The sequence below is a fragment of the Apaloderma vittatum genome, unplaced genomic scaffold (assembly GCF_000703405.1).
Source record: "Apaloderma vittatum isolate BGI_N311 unplaced genomic scaffold, ASM70340v1 scaffold25785, whole genome shotgun sequence".
NCBI classification, from domain to species: domain Eukaryota; kingdom Metazoa; phylum Chordata; class Aves; order Trogoniformes; family Trogonidae; genus Apaloderma; species Apaloderma vittatum.
This window is the reverse complement of record NW_009715799.1, coordinates 1-264: the sequence shown is the minus strand read 5'-3', so window position 1 is coordinate 264 and position 264 is coordinate 1. Positions and strand designations below refer to the sequence as shown.

At 59.5% G+C, this 264-nt stretch overlaps 1 protein-coding gene across 1 annotated transcript in view; it reads left to right on the top strand.

Moving 5' to 3' along the window:
• The window catches only part of NDOR1 (NADPH dependent diflavin oxidoreductase 1), a 13051-nt gene extending 12916 nt beyond the window's left edge, over positions 1-135 (top strand). Inside the window, 1 exon segment of the mRNA XM_009869303.1 lies at positions 4-135. Coding sequence (XP_009867605.1) covers positions 4-135 — 132 coding nt within the window.
• Positions 136-264: the final 129 nt, after the last annotated feature.

Here is a 264-nt window from a genome sequence, read left to right as displayed (position 1 = left end):
CAGATGCCGGCGGCGGTGGCCGAAGCCCTGCAGTCGGTGTTGCAGCTGGAAGGTGGCCTGTCGCCCTCCGAAGCAGAGGAGCATTTAAAAGCCCTGGAACGGTCCCAGCGCTTCCAGTCAGAAACCTGGTCGTAAGCCTGGCTCCCCTTCCCTGCACACTCTGCCTGAATAAAGGAGCCAGCAAAATGATCCACCTCCTGCATCGTCCATAGGCTGGGATTATTCCAGCCGGGACAGAGGCCTGGCGACGGGCCTTTATTTTCA